The following is a 16,198-nucleotide window of genomic DNA, read 5'->3' as shown; positions in this document are numbered from 1 at the left end:
ATAGAAATCTATCGGAAGGATTTAAGCAGATGATTTAATGTGAGGAACTCTGAGGTTGATTTGAGTTTCTAATTTCAAAAAAGAGGGAAGTCATTCCACAATGTATAATTTACTACCATCAGTCTCACCCACATACTCATTTCTTTTTGAGACTTCAGAAGGTTTTTAAGCATTGCAAATTCATCAGGGGAGGAATGACTAGTGGACTGAATATGTTGTGTGAATAACAATACCAGTTTGGCAGGAATATAACACCTTCTGTATCCTTAACTGGATTCAGTAATACACAGGAATGAGTACACACGAGGAAAAGAAGGTGAATCGGTCTGTGTGGTGATATTTTTCAAAGTGTATACTTTCGAGTTAAATATTATTAATGGTTTAATAATAAGATGATTTGTAAAATTAGTAACAAAAATAACATCTTATCAGGTAATTGTGAGACAACTTCAGCAAAAACGAAATGATGTCTTAAACAAACAATTGTCAACAAACGCTTTGCTGGATGCTTCATTGCGTCACAGCGTCCATTTAGAAAATGAGAGGCAGGATTCAAGGAAGAAATTAGGCCAGACAAGAAGTCAAGTATGTATGAAACTTTGCACGCCAATAACTGTTAATCTGTAGCTGGTTGACTAATATAAAGTGTTTTGGGGTACTAATTTTAGTGGATGGCTTTGTTTTGTATTTTTATTATAATTAATTTTATTAAAATTGCATAGTGCATGGCTTTTTGTATTTTCATTATTATTATTTTTAAATGTTATTATCTTTATAATGCACCTGTATCTTTTTTTTTTTTTTTTTCAGGCTTCCGCCACCATGCCCGATTAATTTTTTTTTTTTGTATTTTCGGTAGAGACGGGGTTTCACCGTGTTAGCCAGGATGGTCTCGATCTCCTGACCTCGTGGTCCGCCCGCCTCGGCCTCCCAGAGTGCTGGGATTACAGGTGTAAGCCACCGCACCCGGCCTGCACCTGTATCTTAATCTCTGGCTTTCATTCTGCCATTTTTTATACATTTTTTTTCTTAAATATTTAACCTTACGAAAGTTGACAATTATGCATCATTTCTCACAGAAGTTCAGAGAGTTTTTTTTTTTTTTCCTCTGTTAAACAGTCTGTTTTTAGTGATTTCTCTATTGGCATGGTGAGGCAAGACAGATTAATTCAGAGGATAATGTCTAATGGAATGTTTCAGGAAATTATCTTATTTTTAATCTCCACTTTTCTGAATGAATAAAGAACCTGTGTATACTTATTTCATAGATTTCAGGTTAACTTGTTCAGAAAGGCCATTCTACTGAATCAATTTTGTTTTTTTTTTTTTTTTTTTTTTTTGAGACGGAGGCTCGCTCTGTTGCCCAGGCTGCAGTGCAGTGGCATGATCTCGGCTCACTGCAAGCTCTGCCTTCTGGGTTCATGCCATTCTCCTGCCTAAGCCTCCCAAGTAGCTAGGACTACAGGTGCCCACCACCGTGCCCAGCTAATTTTTTGTATTGTTAGTAGAGACGGGTTTTAACCGTGTTAGCCAGAATGATCTCAATCTCCCGACCTCGAGAGCCGCCGGCCTCGGCCTCCCAAAGTCCTGGAATTACAGGCGCGAGCCACCGGGCCCGTCCCTGTTCCTGCTTATTTTTAAATTTTCTTCTTGTTTCTCTAGAAAGGAAAGATGATGCTTGTTTAGTTTTAAATATTAAAAAATGTGCAAGTTGCTTTGCTATAATAAAACTAAATGCATACATACAAAAAATAAAATTATAGTTGATGTGGTAGTGTTTGGAATTCAAAATATAAATGCTTAGCATGAGGTAATCCTTTATCTTTCCACATTTTACCAGTTTGTAAGTTTGAGTGTTTATCTGATCAAATGTAATTCAAAAGCAAGAAGAATGTTGTGTTTTAGTCCTAGAGCAGGGGTCAGTGAACTTTTCTGTAAAGGGCCAGATAGTATTTTTTTAAGGCTTCGTGAGCCATAAGATCCTTGTTGCAATAACTCAGCCCTGCAGTTATAGCACAAAAGTAGCCGTAAACAATATGCAGATTGAAGGAGTGTAGCAGTGTCCCACTCAAATTAATTACAAAAAACAGGTAACGGGATGGTTTCTACTAGATTATGATCTTTTTTAAAATAAAAAAGATTGTGACAGTCTAAAAACATTTTGTATGTATTTTGTTGGTTCATTCATTACTAATGGACATTCAGATCATTTCCAAATGTAATTTTTTTTTAATTCTTTGTTTTAGATTCAAGAAATACAGGATCAACTTACAGCTACTATAAGATGTACTAAGAAGATGGAAGGCCATGCACACAGGTAAAATTTGAAGCAGCACACAAAATAACTTGAGTATTTATAAAGCAAAAGAGCACTGTAGTATGAAAATTGTGTCAGTTATGATAATAAGTATGTCTTTGTGAAGCCAAAGAAGTTTCATTTGTAAGCTATGTTGAAATACATCATTTTTCTACATTATTCTTAAATTTTTCATATTATCAACAAAACACAGGTAGAAAAATGACACAGTAGTCCAATGATCTACTTTTACAATCGCTAAGCATTTGTGTAATTATACCTTCAAAAGTTTATGTAGAATTTACATGATGTTAAAAAATTTATGTGTGAGAGTAATTATTTTAAAATGCACATTTTAGGCTTGAAATAGAAAATGCCATGATAAGAAAAACTATTAAAAAACAGGATGACCAAATTGAGCGGCTTGAGAAAATCCTGCAGCGTCCAAGTTTGGTAAGCCAGTCTCTTCATTTCTGTCATACTGAAAAGGAATTTTATTTTTGCAGTAGGACGGGTTAAATATCCCTTGTCCAAAATGCTTGGGACCAAAAGTAGATTTTTTTCAGATTTTGGAATATTTGTGTATACCTAAGGAAATATCTTGGGGATGGTACCTGAGTCTAAACATGAAATTCATTTATGTTTCATATATACATTATGAACATAGCCTGAAGGTAATTCTCTACGATGTTCTACAGTAATTTTTTGCAGGTAACAAAGTTTTTACTGTTTTCACCGCAGCCTGTCACATGAGGTCGGGTGTGGAACGCTGCAGTTGTGGTGTCATGTCTGTGCTCAGAGAGTTTCAGATTGTAGAGCATTTCGGATTTTAGATTTTTAGATTAGGGATGATCAGTCTACAGGACAGATGCTCCATGACTTACAGTGGGTTTACATGATAATGTCCCTTGTTTGACTGAAACATTATAAGTAATATTTGATTTATTTCAGATGCTGCCAGTGTTCAGGAAGTAGATGAAGGTATGTTGCCAAAATTTATGAACTAAATTCAAATCATTGATTTCTGAAATAAACTCTAAGTAGTGAGTGGTATTCCTCTCAATTGCTTGGTTAATAAATGCTACATTAAATATTTTTTTCTTACACACATCTAGTGAAAGATGTGAAAACATAAACATTCACAGTGAAGAGTATACTTATGCCTTGTTAATTCGTCATGTTCCATAGCTTTAAAAACGTCCTGAGAAGTCTGTGTATCCCTTTTTTTCTGGCCCTACACTTTTCTTCTGCCACCCTATAGAACTGTCAGCCTGCACACTGAAACTGTTCTCAGAAAACAAAGGCATCAGCAACTTCTCAAGGTTAAGGTAGTGATTTAAGGCTAACAGACTCCACAGTCATTGATAATAATTAGTGAAGCAATTACAGGTCACAAGAAGTCACTTGACCGGTGACATTTTAAATCTCTAGTCATTGACTTTGTCATTGGTTTACTTTTGCCCCTGGGAAAAGTTGAAAATTCCTTTGCATGGAATCAAAATTCCTACATCAGTGTGTTTCTTGTCAAGTTATTCAGCCTTATCTTTCACCACTTACCACACTCTGCCCCTTTGTTCTAGCATCCAGCCAAATTAGACTACATGGAGCTCCGCAGTGATCGTCCTCACCTCCAGCTCTTTGCATTTACTTCTTCCCTCTATTCTCCATGTGTTTTCCTTCTCCTTCAGATATTAACCTATGAATTGTCTCCACCAAAAAGCCTACAATATTGACACAAACCTGGGCTAGTATCCCCTCTGTGTCTTCCAGTAAGTGCTGTCTTATGCCTGTCAGTGTATGTATAACTCTGTATGGGAATTGCCCGTTTGTGTTTTCAGATTATAGCATACAGTTGTTGAGGGGTGGATCGTATCATCTTTATCTTGTAATTCTAGTGCTTGTCCTAGTACCTTAGCATATGGTTGCTGAATACACGAATGAAGAGGGAGAAATGCAGAAGCTCTGATACTTCACCGCCATGATAATGAATTCTGTGTGCAACTATGGGCAAATTACATTTAATAGTAATTGCATATTGTGCTTATTTTTCATTCTCATTAACACTGATAAACGTTTCAACTTATACTGACTTTCTTTTAGTTAACTGTGAAATCATTTAGATAAAGAATATAATTTTTTCTTTTTCATTCTAACTTCTGAATTTAAATCTGGATCCTCTATAGCAGGGGTCCCCAATCCCCAGGCCACGGACATGGTCATAGACAGACAGGTCTATGACCTGTTAGGAACCAGGCTGCATGGCAGGAGGTGAGTGGCAGGCAAGCGAGTGAAGCTTCATCTGTATTTCCAGCCACTCCCCATTGCTCACATTACCACCTGAGTTCTGCCTCCTGTCAGATCAGCAAAGGCATTAGATTCTCGTAGGAGTGAAAACCCTATTGTGAATTGCACATTCAAGGGATCTAGGTCACATGCTCCTTATGAGACTCTAATGCCTGATGGTATGTCATCATCTCCTGTCTCTTCAAGATGGGACCATCTAGTTGCAGAAAAACAATCTCAGGACTCCCATTGATTCTACATTATGATAAGTCATGTAATTATTTCATTATGTATTACAATGTAGTAATAATAGAAATAAAGTGCACAATAGATGTCATATGCTTGAATCATCATCCTGAAACCATCCCCCAAACCCCCATCTGTGGAAAAACTATCTTTCACAAAACTGGTGCCTGGTGCCAAAAGAGTTGGGGACTGCTGCTCTATAGCTTCCGCACTAGAATTTACTAATGAGTAAACTCTAAATCAATAACTAGTTTTAAAAGCATAACAAGAATATGTGCTGTCTGGCTGCAGTGGCTTATGCCTGTTTTCTCAGCACTTTGGGAGGCCAGAGCAGGTGGATCACTTGAGGCCAGGAGTTCAAGACCAGCCTGGACAATATGGTGAAATCCTGTCTCTACTAAAAATACAAAAATTAGCCGGGGGTGGTGGTGCATGCCTATAGTCTCAGCTACTCGGGAGGCTGAGGTGGGAGAATCACTTGAAACTGGGAGGCAGAGGTTTCAGTGAGCCAAGATCATGCCACTGCACTCTAGCCTGAGTGACAGTGACTCCATCTCAAATGCAAAACAAAACAAAAAGAATACGTGCTGACAAAACGAAATCTAAAAGATAAAATTGTATTACTAGGCTGTTAACATATTTTGTTTCCCATTAAATGTGTGACATGCAAAGATGTTTATTAGATCAAAATATTTTTGTACCTTTTATGTCTGTCGACAATTTATATCATGTTTTAAATGATGTTTCTTGGCCTCTTTAACTTATTATTATTATTATTATTATGATTGTTATTTGAGATGGAGTCTGGCTCTGTTGCCCAGGCTGGAGTGCAGTGGCGCGATCTCGGCTCACTACAAGCTCTGCCTTCTGGGTTCACGCCATTATTCTGCCTCAGCCTCCCGAATAGCTGGGACTACAGGCGCCCACCACCATGCCCGGCTAGTTTTTTTGTATTTTCAGTAGAGATAGGATTTCATCGTGTTAGCCAGGATGGTCTCCATCTCCTGACCTCATGATCTGCCCGCCTCGGCCACCCAAAGTGCTGGGATTATAGGCGTGAGCCACTGCGCCCAGCCCGAGAATCCTCTTATTACCTAAATAACTTCCTACTCCACTCACACCCACAATCTTTCTATAATCCACATTATCTCCTGAGACAGGAGCTTGGGAAGTTCCCTCTTGCTGAGGGAACTTTATATTGTTCAGGAATTCTTTAAGAAGGTTTTACACAGTTGGGGAAACCAGGGAAAAGTAGGTATGTCACTGCTTTGCTGAGGAGCACTGACTCACATGCCTTGGAATGATTCAGTAAACCTTCAATAGATGGCCTAAGATACTAACAGGGGCCATCTCATTAAGCTATACAGTTAAATAAAAGTATAATTTAGAACTTACATGTCAAAGTCTTCTACTACAAAGATGACAAATAATTTGGCTAAAACTGCAATGTTTGTCCCAGTTGACAAAATGGTAATCTAGTCCCTGCCCTTCTCACTCTGGTTTTCCCTTTTAAACATTTACTTTTTTACATTTCAATTTTTCATTTGACAAATGCATATTTCCTCTTTATACCATGCTTCCAAGTATCACTCTGATATATACCTTCAATGACCAGACACAGGATTGTGGAGTTTGTTGTGAACACGTCCCACGGATAGGGAGACTCAGATAACCTAACTGAAGGCTCTAGAAAAGAAAGGAAACTTTCTTTTTCTTCCATACAGAGCCTGCCCCCATTGTTTCCGTGTACACAAACCAACATCAATTCTTTAACACAAAAATAAAAATACTCAAGATCAAGCAATTGTGAGGGGAATCATCTTTCCAGAAGTCAAATCTTCTAGCGGCAACCTTCAGCATATACTACATGAATGAAAAGAAGTTGGTAATGAGTAAAACTTTCCCACCTCATTCCATTTTTATCTTCTACCCATTGACAACACTTTCTGTCTTCTCACAAGTATTGAGTAGAAACACTGCCAACTCTTCACCTTTATCAGGCTCATTCCCAGAGCCAGGAGAAGATGTGACTTATTTGGTGGATGGGAAATCTTACCCACTGGTCCTATCAAATCCATTGGCCCACGTTTGCCTATTAGTAAGGCAAGTTTACTCAGTGATCAATGAGTACATCTGATCTCTCTTTCTCCTCTGGATTCTGAACAGGAGAAGTGGAAGGCAGGTGAAGACCTTCCCTACCCTGGGTGGGTAACTGACTGTTCTTCAGATGAACTTTTTTTGTTCAGGTTCTAAAGTCAAGGCTAGGGGGAAATATTAGAAGTCTTTTTTGGTCAACATTAAGCCATAGTTTCTAAATCAGCTTTGTTAGGAATTATGTATTTGGATATTGATCTGACCTCTTGTTTTTATTTCTAAGTTGGTTTGGCACTGAAAAGGGAGAGGTTTGTTATCTGTCCACACCCCTAATGACCTGACACCCATGAATCCATGGTTTAGTGGAATCCAGATCTCTAAGAAGCAGATATAAAATATTTATTGCTATCCAACTGTGATTACTATATTTCCAACTGTGCTGTTGTCCATAAGTAGAGTCTGCATACATGTTTCTGGTTCATATGTGCCTAGGGTTCCAGAGCATTACATTTCCATTAAAATGTAGATCCCAAGAATGCCAGAGAGGGTCAGGCAGAGGATAGAACAGACAGTGATTTTCATATACTGCAGTAGGAAGGTGGATCCACCTTTTGGCTGATACTTGTAATCACGAAGTATGGGAAAGTATGACCAGATTGAGTAAATGACCAGAAACTCAAAACTAAGCTACAATAAATTTGTCTATTTCTGCTTTTGTTGACTGCTATCAGTGTTACATCAAAAACAGTATTGCTGAGACCAATGTTTTGGAGCTTTAACTCTGTGATTTCTTCTAGTAATTTTACAGTTCAGACCTTCTATTTAAATCTTTATTTGGAGTTGATATTAGTATGTGGTGTAAATTAAGGGTCTAACTTTATTTTTCTTGTGGATATTCAGTTTTCTCAACACCGTTTGTAGAACAGATTATCCTTAAACCATTGTGTGTCCTTGGCACCTTTGTCAAAAATAAGTTGACTGTGTGTGGGTTTATTTCTGGGTTTTCCATTTTGTTTAATTAGCCAATTTGTCCGTTTATATGCCACTACCATGCTATTTGGATTACAATTGTTTTACAATATGTAATAAAATCAGGTAGTATGCTGTCTCTAGCTTTGTTCTTTTTGCTCGAGATTATTTTGTCTGTTTGAGGTCTGTTCGATACAAATGTCAAGATTCTTTTTTCCATTTCTGTAAAAGAATGTCATTGGAATTTTGACAGTGATTGCATCAAATATGTTGCTTTTGGTATTTTCCTCATTTTCACAATATTAATTCATCCCATCCACAAGCACGAGATTTTTTTTTCATTTATTTGTGTTTTTAAATTTTTGTTCATTGGTGTTTGATAGTTTTTTGTATACAGGACTTTTAATTTTTTGCTTAAATTTACACCTATTTAATTTGTGGTGCTATTGTACTTGGGATTTTTAAAAAATTTCTTCAGGTAGCTTGTTATTTATATACAGAAACACTTCTGATCTTTGTTAGTTTATTCTGTATCCTGCAACCTTATTGAATTCATGCATCAGTAATAACACTTTTTGGTGGAATATTTAGGGTTTTCTATATACAGGATTATGTTATCTGCAATTAGAGATAATTTCACTTATTTTTTTTTTCTGAGTAGGATGCTTTTACTTTCTTTTCTTGTCTAATTGTTCTGTCTAGGAATTCCACTGTTACGATGAAAAGAAATGGTGAGAGTGGTCATCATTGTCTTGTCCCTGAACATGGAGGGAAAGCTTTCAACTTTTCATGGTTGAGAATAATGTTAGCTAAGGGCTTGTTCATACATGGTTCTTTTTTGTGTTGAGATACATTTTCTCTATACTTAATTTGTTGAGAGCTTTCATGATGAAAGGGTTTTAAATTTTGTCATGCACTTTTTCTGTATGTATTGAGAGAATCATATGATTTTTGTCTGACTTTGTTCATGCATTTATCACATGTATCCATATGCATATGTTGAAACCACCTTGCATCCAAAAGATAAATCCCACTTAATCATGGTGAATGATTCCATTCATATATTCTTAACTTTGGTTTCTAATATTTTGCTGAAGATTTTTGTATCAAGGTTCATTACCGACATTGGCCTAGTATTTTCTTCTCTTGTAGTGTCCTTGTCTGTCTTTGGTATCAGAATGATGGTAGCCTAATAAAATGAGTTTGGAAGTATTTCCTCTATTTCACTTTTTTGAAAGAGTTTGAGAGTAATTAGTATTATTTCTTTAAAGGTTTGTCAGAATTCAGCAGTGAAGCCTTCTGGTCCTATGCTTTTCTTTCATGGGAGGCTTTTAATTTCTGCTTCAATTTCCTTATTATTTATTAGTCCATTCAAATTTTCTGTTTCTTCGTGATTCAGTCTTAGTAAGTTGTATATTTGTGGAAATGTTTTTATTTCTTCTGTGTTATCCAAGTTGTTGGCATACAAATGTTCATTGTATGAACAATTGTAATCCTTTGTATTTTAGTGTTAAAATTTGTAATTTCTCCTATTTCATTTCTGATCTTATTTGTTGGAATAGTCTTTTTTCTAGTTAGTCTAGATATGGATTGGTTGACTTTGTTTATTGCCTTTAAAAAAAGTTCAGTATTAATTCTTTCCACTGAGTTTCTCATATCTATTTTATTTATTTCTACTTTAATCTTTGCTATTTTCTTATTTCTGCTAATTCTTGGCTTTGTTTCTCTTCTAGTTCATTGAAGTATAATGTTAGATGTTTTTAATTTGTAGTTGTTCTTTTTTTGGTATAGGAATTTAATGCCATACATTTTCATCATAAGATTCATTTAAGTACATTCTATAAGTTTTGGTTGTTGTGTTTTCATTTTTGTGTGCCTTAAAATATGCTTTTTTATTTTTTCTGTAACTCATGGGGCATTTATGAATATGTTAAATTTTGCCATTTTATGTATTTTTCAAGATTTATTCTGTTATTGATTTCTAACTTTATGCCCTTGGAATGCAAAAATTTTCTTTATATAATTCAATTTTCTAATATTTGTTAAGATCTGTTTTGTGGCCTAACATATGATAGATCCTGGAGAATGTTCCACCCACATTTCAGAAGAACATGTATACTGCTGCTGTTGGATAAGATGTTTTGGGTATGTCTGTTAGATCAAGTTGCTCTAAAGTGTAATTCAAATATAATGTTTCTTAATTTATTATCTTTCTAAATGTTCTTTCCATTGTTGAAATTGGGGTATTGAGGTCTCCTACTGTTATCATATTGCAGTATATTTTTCTCATCAGATTATTTAATAATTGCTTTATGAATTTAGGTCTTCTGACCTTGAGTGCATATATATTTACAAGTATTATGTCTTCATGATGAATAAACTCCTTTATCATTATGCAGTGAACCCTATCTCTTTTATAGGTTTTTGACTTAGTTTATTTCTTCTAATAATAAGTATATCTCCCCCTGCTCTAGTTTCCATTTGCATGGAATATCTTTTTTCATCTTTTCATTTTCAACCTATATATGTCTTACTAGTAAAGTGAGTCTCTTGTAGGCAGCACATGGTTGAATCTTGTTTTTTATTGTATCCATTGAGAGGCTCTATGACTTTTATTTGACAATGTAATCCACTTACTATTAAGATAATTATTTATAGGTAAGGACTTGCTACTGCCACTTTGTAATTTTTTTTTCTGATTACTTTATAGGTTCTTTGTTTCCTTTTTCTCTCTTGTTGAACTCCTGTAGTTTGATGGCTTTCTGTGGTGGTATGCTTTAAAATTTTGAATAAATTGCAAAATAAACTTTTATTTTGTGCAGTTACTACAGGTTTTGTTTTGTGGTTATCATGAAACTTACGTAAAATAACGTATTCTTATAACAAGCTACTCAAACAACTTCTGATAACAACTTCTCTTTAATTGCATCCAAAAGTCTACAGTTTCATTCTCTCACACCTTGTACAATTTTATGTCAAAATTTACATTTGTGTTTCATATTTACTTATCCTAACAATTTATTGTAGCTAGAGTTATTTTCAATAGCTTTGTCTGCTAACCCTAATAGTAGTGATAAAATTGCTTTACAAACCACCCTCAGAATATTAGAGCATTTTGAGCATGACTGTGTGTTACAGATAGCATTGAAGCTTTTTACTTTTACATGCTTTTTTCTTACTGTTTAGCAGGCTTTTATTTCAATGTAAGGCACTCCCGTTAGTAATTCCTATCAAGGAGTGATATTGATTATAAACATTTTTAGTGTTTTTTGTTTGTTTGTTTGTTGTTTGTTTTTGTATAGAAAGGTTTTTATATCTCCCTCCTTTCTACAGGATTGCTTTGCTGGGCACAGCATTTTTTTTTTTTTTTTTCAAGATGGAGTCTTGCTCTGTCGCCCAGATTGGAGTGCAGTGGCGTGATCTTGCCTCCCAGGTTCAAGCTTGCTCCCTGCAATCTCCACCTCCCAGTTTCAAGCAATTCTCCTGCCTCAGCCTCCTGAGTAGCTGGGATTACAGGCCCGTGCCACAACGCCCAGCTAACTGTTGTATTTTTAGTAGAGACGGGGTTTCATCACGTTGGCCAGTCTGGTCTTGAACTCCTGACCTCACGATCCGCCTGCCTCGGCCTCCCAAAGTGCTGGGATTACAGGCATGAGCCACTTCGCCCGACAGGCACAATATTATTGATTGGCATTTTTGTTTGCTTGTTTGCTTTAGCATTTTGAATACATTATCCCTCTCTCTTGTGGACTGTAGGGTTTTCTGCTGAGAAATCCACTGAAAGCCATATTGAAGCTCCCTTGAATGTGATGTATTTCTTGTTTTTTGCTGTTTTCAGTATTCTTTTTCATTTTTAATAACTTGATTGTAATGTGTGTTGATAAACTCCTCTTGGATTGAATTGGATTCATGACCTCTGCAGTTTTCATACCTTGATGCTGTCATCATTCTTCATGTTTGGGAAATTTTTAGTCATTATTTCATTAAATATGCTTTCTAGGCCTTTTTCTTTTTCTTCCCCTTCAGAAACTGATATTATATGAAAGTTGGGATGTTTGACAGTGTCCCATAATTGCCCTATGCATGTGTTATTCTTTGTTGTTGTTGTTTTTCCCCTGATGGAATCATTTCAAATGTTTTTTCTTTAAGCTCACTGATTCTTATTTTATGCTAATACAATCAGCTGCTGAAGCATTGAATTAAATTTTTAGTTTATTTGTTGTATTCTCTATATCTAGAATTTCTATTTTTTTAATCATATCTATTTCTACTTCAAAACTATCATTGTGTTAATGAATTGTTTCCCAAATTTACTTTAGTATGTTATCCATATTTTCTTTTACAGCCATACCTCAGGGGTATTGCAGGTGTGGTTCCAGGCAACCACAATATAACAAGAACTTGAATTTTTGATTTTACACTGCATATAAAAGTTTTTTATACTATACTATAGTCTACAAAGTGTGCAATAGCATTATGTCTACAATTACATACTTTAGTGAATTTTAATTTTTGCTGTTAAAGAGTCTTTCCTCTGTGGTGATGGCTGCTGAATGATTAAGGTGGTGGTTGCTGCAGATTGAGGTGGCTGTGGCAGTTTCTTAAAATAGGACAACAGTAAACTTTGCTGCATCAATGAATTCCTTTGATGAAAGAATTACCTGTAGTGTGCCGTGCTGTTGGATAGCATTTTACCTCACAGTAGAAGACGTTTCAAAATGAGAGTCGATCCTATCTAATGCTGCCACTGCTTTATTAACTAAGTTTATATAATAAAATAGGGTTTTTTTTTTTTTTTTGTCATTTCAACAGTGTTTACAGTATCTTCACAAGGAATAGATTCTATCTCAGATGGATGGCTATAAGAAACAACTTTTAGTACATTCAAGTTTTATCATGAAACTGCAGAAATTCAGTCACAGGCTCAATCTCCAGTTTTACTTTTAGTTCTCTCGCTAGTTCCACCACACTTGCAGTTACTTCCTCCACTGACGTCTTGAAACGCGCCAAGCTATCCATGAGGGCTGAAATCACCTTCTTCCAAACTTCACATTTTGACCTCCTCCAAGGACTCACAAATATCTTTAATTTCATCTAGAATAGTGATTACTTTCTAAAAAAATCCAGATGATTTTTAATTTGCCTTGTGCAGATACAGAGAAGAATCATTATCTATAGTAGCTATGGGCTTACAAAATGTATTCTTAAATAATAAAATGTCCTTGATCCATGGGCTTCAGAATGAATATTGTGTTAGCAGGCATGAAAACAACATTAATCTATTTGTACAACTCCATCAGAGCTCTTGGGTTACGAGTGCATTGTCAATGAACAGTAATATTTTCAAAGATATATACACACACACGTATACATGTATACACACACATATACATGTATACACACACATACACACACACGTTTCCAGGACAATAGGTCTCAACAGTGTGCTTAAGATATTTGGTAAACCATACTGTAAACAGATGTATTTTCATCCAGACTTTGTTGTTTCATTTATAGAATATAGGTAGCATAGGTTTAGAAGAACTTAAAAGTTTAGCAGAAGGGTAAATGAGTACTGACTTTAATGTTTTAATGTAACCAGCTGCATTAGCCAGTACATAGTCAGCCTGTCCTCTGAAGATTAGAAGCCAGGCATTGACTTCTCCTCTACAGCTGTGAAAGTTTTAGGTATCCTCTTCTTCCAGTATAATGCTGTTTTGTCTGCATTGAAAATCTGTTATTTAGCATAACTGTCTTCATCAATGATCTTAGCTAGATCTTCTGGATAACTTGCTGCAGCTTCTGTCAGCACTGACTGCTTCACCTTGCACTTTTACGTTATGAAGATGGTTTCTTTTCTTAAACCTCATGAACCAACCTCTGCTACCTTTAAACTTGTCTTCTGCAGCCTCCTCACCTGTCTCAGACTTCATAGAATTAAAGAATGTTAGGGCTTAGCTCTGGACTCAGCTTTGGCTTAATGAAATGTTGTGGCTCATTTGATTTTCTATCCAGACCACTAAAACTTTCTTCACATCAGCAGTAATACCATTGTACTTGCCATTTGTGCATTCACTGGAGTATCCTGTTTAATTTCCTTCAAGAACTTTTTTTTTTTTTTTGCATTCACAGCTTAGTTTACTGTTTAATGTAAGTGGCCTACCTTTCAGCCTATCTGAGCTTTCAACATGCTTTTCTCACTCAATTAGTCATTTCTAGCTTTGTGTTTAAATACTGGCCTCATGGGGGCTAATGTGGCACACAGAGTATAATCATCTGGCAGATGGAACCATAGTTTGACACTACCAGTCTTCTGTCCGGCTCAACCCACTAATAAATCCAAACCTACCCATTCTTCCCGGAAGGAGTTTGATTATGCATCAAATTCCACAGCCTCTATAGTTAGTGCCCAAGGAACTGTTTTCTTGACAACTTTGCTCTAGGAGTCGACAGGATTTTGTATTTTTGAGTGTATTTAGACCACAGAAAACAAAGATGTAAGCATACAATGGGCCCACATTCAGAAACTATCTCCTCAGGATCAGAGGCTGCATCCAGAGTATGCATACGTGTGTTTGTCACAGATCCTCTACCAAGCTTAATGGAGAGAGAGTGGGAGATAAATGTCCATACTAATCTTCAGCATGTAGTTAGAAAGAACTGAAACACTCATCCAGCCTTCTAACTTTTTAGCTACATCTGGATTGTCTGACTCCTACCTTAACCAATTTTTGGTTACTGACAAGGCATGGCACATCCTAAGTTCCAGGGAACCACAAAAAACAAAGACAACACTAGAGCACACAAGGATTTGAGAGGTACCTGAAGGTCTCTGGCTGGAAGTTTGGTGAGATCCTTTTCCTACATGAGGCCAGTCTTATCAAACGCACAGGAGCCAACAGAGAGAATCAAGGAAAAATGAGGAAACAAGGAAATACATTCAAAGTAGGAAAACAAGATAAATCTCCAGCACCTGAGTGAAGTGCAGATATGTAATTTATCTGATAGATATTTCCAAATAATGGTCGTAACAATAACCACTGAGGTCAAGATAGCTTTGCAAGAACAAGCTGAGAACTTCAAGAAAAGGAAAAACATTATACAATAATGTCAAACAAATCATAGATCTAAAGTGTACTGTAACTGAACTGAATGAAATTTAAGAGAAGTGTTCATTAACAGAATCTATCAGTGAGCTTTAAGACTGGTCACTGAAAATTATCTAATCTGAGGTTCAGAAAAAAAAAAAAAGATAATGCAAAAAGGGTGAAGACAACTTTAGAGAGTTATAGGACACCATCAAGCAGGACCACTCACACATTATCGGCATGCCTGAAGGAGAAGAGAAGAAGAAAGGAACAGAAAAACGTTTAAAGGAATAATGACATACTTATCAAGTGTGGGGAAGAAAACAGCCTGGTCCAGAAAGCCCAAAGGAAACCAAATAAGGTGAATCCAGGGACTCACAGCAAGATGCACTATAATGAAATTGTCCAAAGTCAAAGACAAAAAGAGAGTGATATTGTTTGCAAACGTGTACCCTCCAAATACTGTGTCAAGATTTGATCCCCGATGTTGGAGGTGGGACCTAGTGGGAGGTGTTTGGGTCATGGTGGTTGATCTCTTCTGAATAGCTTTTTGCCCTCTTTTCACTAATGAGTGAGTTCACACTGTATTACATGAAAGATGGTTGTTTAAAACAGTGTGGCACCCCTCCCCTCTCTTCCTACCTCTCTAGCCATGTGTGACATACCTGTTGTCTCTTCACCTTTAGCCACAAGTAAAAACCTTCTGGGTCCCTGACCAGAAGCTGTGTGGATGCCACTGCCATGCTATTACAGCCTGCAAAACTGTAAGCCAAACAAACCTCTGTTCCTTATAAATTACTCAGTCTCAGGTACTATTTTTATAGCAACACAAAAATTTGTGTTTTTCTGTGTTGCTCTTTTCTGTGTTATTCTGTGTTGCTAACACAGAAATTAGCACCAAGGAGTGGGGTTTTGCTATAAAAATACCTGATAATGCAGAATTTGCTTTGGAACTGGGTAATAGGCAAAGAAGACAGGAAGATGAGGAAACTTGTGGAACTTATTAGACCTTGGTTAAGTGGTTGACCAAAATGGTAATAGGAATGTGAACAGTGAAGGTCATGCTGTTGAGGTACATAAAATACAAATTTCAAGAAGTGGCTGCACCATTTTGCATTCCCACAAGCAATGAATGAAGTTTCCTTTTGCTCCAGATCCTTGCCAGCACTTGATGTTGTCAGTCGTTCTAGATTTTGGTTATTCTAATATGTGTGCAGTGGCA

At 36.3% G+C, this 16,198-nt stretch overlaps 1 protein-coding gene across 1 annotated transcript in view; it reads left to right on the top strand.

The window, feature by feature from the left end:
* Positions 1 to 15,748, top strand: part of LOC104675567 (ankyrin repeat domain-containing protein 36B-like) — a gene marked incomplete at its 5' end in the record, with an annotated part of 83,070 nt that extends 67,322 nt beyond the window's left edge. The window contains 5 exon segments of the mRNA XM_030926351.1: positions 433 to 585; positions 2,247 to 2,317; positions 2,656 to 2,749; positions 3,248 to 3,277; positions 15,663 to 15,748. Coding sequence (XP_030782211.1) covers positions 433 to 585; positions 2,247 to 2,317; positions 2,656 to 2,749; positions 3,248 to 3,271 — 342 coding nt within the window.
* Between the last annotated feature and the right edge of the window lie 450 nt (positions 15,749 to 16,198).

This window comes from Rhinopithecus roxellana, unplaced genomic scaffold, assembly GCF_007565055.1.
Source record: "Rhinopithecus roxellana isolate Shanxi Qingling unplaced genomic scaffold, ASM756505v1 contig199, whole genome shotgun sequence".
NCBI lineage: Eukaryota > Metazoa > Chordata > Mammalia > Primates > Cercopithecidae > Rhinopithecus > Rhinopithecus roxellana.
This window is presented reverse-complemented; position numbering and strand designations above follow the sequence as displayed.